The following is a 3,018-nucleotide window of genomic DNA, read 5'->3' as shown; positions in this document are numbered from 1 at the left end:
TGTATTTCTAATCAATTTGATGTTATTTTAATGGACATAAAATGTGCTTTTCTTTAAAAAACAAGGACATTTCTAAGTGACCCCAATCTTTTGAACGGTAGTGTATGTTAAATGTAGATTCATTTTCCATGTCAAAGATGATTGGGATAGTTGGGTAACAACTACTTTGTCCTGTAGAGAAGAGTATGCCTAATATGTGTATGTGATGAGAGAGAAATATTGAAATGTTATGATAGATCTCTACAGCTTGTGAATCATAGCACTGAAAGACACTCCCACTCTGTTCATGTCCAAAACCTCTCACTGCAGCTATCTGTATCCACTTCGCAGTTCACAGGAAGGATTAAATAAATTAATACATTGTGGCAAAATCCTGTGGTCAAAGTGAACCCTCACCACAAGCCAAATTTATTAAAATACATATCAGCAGAAATACATCATTTCTATATATTACTGTATTGCAAATAGTCAGTACTCGGCAGCTCTACTGCGCAAGTTATTCAAAGTCAACTGTTATACTTGAAAGAATGTTATGATCCCTGATTAACATTGCTCAGGTGCTGCTGGTGGCTACAAAGTCTGATTGATTATACTCAACATGTAAGCACAGTATTTCTTCATAAATCCTAAGTCACACAATCAATCACTGTTTGTTATGAAATTGAGTGGATCTTAATTAATGGTATTCAGATTCATGGTTAAATTATTGCTACATATAAAGCACATACATTTTCCCCTTGAATTCATTCTTACAGTAAATGCAGTCAACGCTATGCGCCAATTAGCCAGGCAGCTTGGTGGATCCAGGGATCAATGATTGGGACATCGCTTGATCAGATACTGAGTTGGAATGCTTTCATTCGAGTATTCTCACTGATTATGTTTACATGCATTCAATATTTGGATCGTTGTGAATACTCTGATTGATATAATAGTTTGATTAAAACATTGTTATGCTTTGCAAGAAGAAAGAATTCCCTAAATATCCTGTTTACATGGACAGCTGATAATAAGGGTGCCTGATGGGACTTAAAGAAATGTAGAAAATGACCAATAAAAATAAAGGTCCTATCACAGCAATCATATCATTTTTTGGGAAGCCTATTTGATTCTGACTTCGGAAATATAGAGTTTGTATGTGAAACCTATTTCTTAGATGCATACTTTCGGATTATATGAATTCAATTCACATGCGCCAAAGAGGGAGGATCGTGCTGCTTGTGAAAGCACATGTGCAGATCAACTACACCGCAGGAACTCTGATTAAGGAACTCTGATTAAGGAACTCTGATTAAGGAATCCCGATAACTCAAAAGATTGCAAAAAAATATAGGTATTTTAGTCCATTTATGCTTACTTCGCTTATTACTTTACGCCAATTAAGATAATCATGACTACTGCCAAACTCGCAGTACTGTCAAAATCAGTATATAATCAATATGATCAGTTAATATAGAATTATTACCGTGCATGTAAACATACTCACTGTGGAGATCGGTGGGCTACAGTACAGACAGAAGGACACCATGACAAATCACCTCATTCACATTGTCAAAATGATTGGCTTATGTGATCAGCAACTCATGGCTGTCTGAGAGTCCACAGCTGACTTTGTGCTTATTGAAAAGCTTGGCCAGGGACTCCATGTATAGGCCATGATAGTGGTCCACCTCCTCCTGAGTGGGAGAAGGCCTCTTTGGCACTGGGATAGGACTACCCACGACAATGGTGACAGGGCAGTGGTAAGGCATCCATAACCAGCGTTCACCCATGAACAGACAAGGGGCAAAGCCCATGATCTTCTTACAGAGTTGCTGTAACCTCCAGCCCACACTGCCTTCTGAGAAGATCACCTGGCGGAATATATCGTTTTCCCCATACGAGTAGACGGGCACCAGGTCAGCCCCAAACTCCAGGGCCACCTTGACGAAGCCTTTCCTCTGCTTCATAACCACAGCGTTGACCCCAGGCAGACTCAGCAGAGACTCAGCAGCACCCCCTATAATAATCACCAGCGCATTGCCTTTCCCACTTTTAGACAGAAGGTGCTTGAGACTGGGCTTGCTGACTGGACAACAACCTGTGGCCATGACATATTCCCTGTAGAGGGGGATCTTGAAGAGGCCACTCAGGATGCAGAGACAGGAGCGCACCCCAGGGAAGAGGTCCATAAAGCCACAGGCCTCCGTGGTGAAAGTAGTAAAGGCTCCGAGACTCAAGACCCCATGTGGATGACACCCTAAGATGTAGTTCTTATTTGGGTTCAACTCCGCTGTCTTCACCAACTTCATTGGGAAGTAGTCCCTTACGTGCTTCCACACTTTCCAGTTTCTCACAAATGCAGTTCTCCTACCCCCTCTTTCAGGTGTGTGCCGGTCCTTTAACTGCCATATGAAGTAGAGAGTAGGCAGCAGCCACAGAGACGTAAACATAAGGTACACCATCAACCCAATACAAGCCGGACCAAAGAGGGGGACTGTCAGCACCGCTTGCAGAACACTGATATTCTCCAGGAAATCCTTCCTCTGAGTCTTTTCTTGCTTCATCCCTTCAACCTTTTCTGTCCTTTTCCCAAAGTTGTTCACAGCGTGACTGCGCGAACAAGTGCAACTTTCCTGAGAGCACCAGTACCCTGTGTGAATGTACTTTGATCACAGTTCCAGTGAGGCTGCAGATAACAATCACTTCCACTCCCGCAACACTTTGATAAACATGACAGAGTCCAAAGTCTTTAACCATTTACAGCGCACCAAGTTAATAGTTTGAGTTTATTTTATTTTTACAGGGACAGTGCACATTAATCAACGTTTCAGTAAAAGTACCAGTTTTAACCAGCCGGCTAATTTTCAACCGCACAGACAGTACAAAAAGCAACAAGACAAAATCCATAAAAGCAACAAAGTGTTTCCACACCTCACAAGTTACAGACAATAGACAACATGGAAAGTGGCAATATACAGCTAGGGATTATGTTCACAAATCTGATTGACCTTTAGCCATGTCTTCATGTAACTATAT

General features: G+C 41.4%; 1 protein-coding gene across 1 annotated transcript; it reads right to left on the bottom strand.

Moving 5' to 3' along the window:
• Positions 1-358: 358 nt before the first annotated feature.
• LOC120025469 (diacylglycerol O-acyltransferase 2-like) lies at positions 359-2,664 on the bottom strand. Its single transcript, XM_038970024.1, has one exon. It carries the CDS (start codon positions 2,544-2,546, stop codon positions 1,566-1,568), a length of 981 nt encoding a protein of 326 aa, XP_038825952.1. The 5' UTR covers positions 2,547-2,664; the 3' UTR covers positions 359-1,565.
• Positions 2,665-3,018: the final 354 nt, after the last annotated feature.

The sequence above is a fragment of the Salvelinus namaycush genome, chromosome 31 (genome assembly GCF_016432855.1).
Source record: "Salvelinus namaycush isolate Seneca chromosome 31, SaNama_1.0, whole genome shotgun sequence".
NCBI classification, from domain to species: Eukaryota; Metazoa; Chordata; class Actinopteri; order Salmoniformes; family Salmonidae; genus Salvelinus; species Salvelinus namaycush.
Note: the sequence above shows the minus strand (reverse complement) of the source record. Positions and strands in the feature narration are given on the sequence as shown.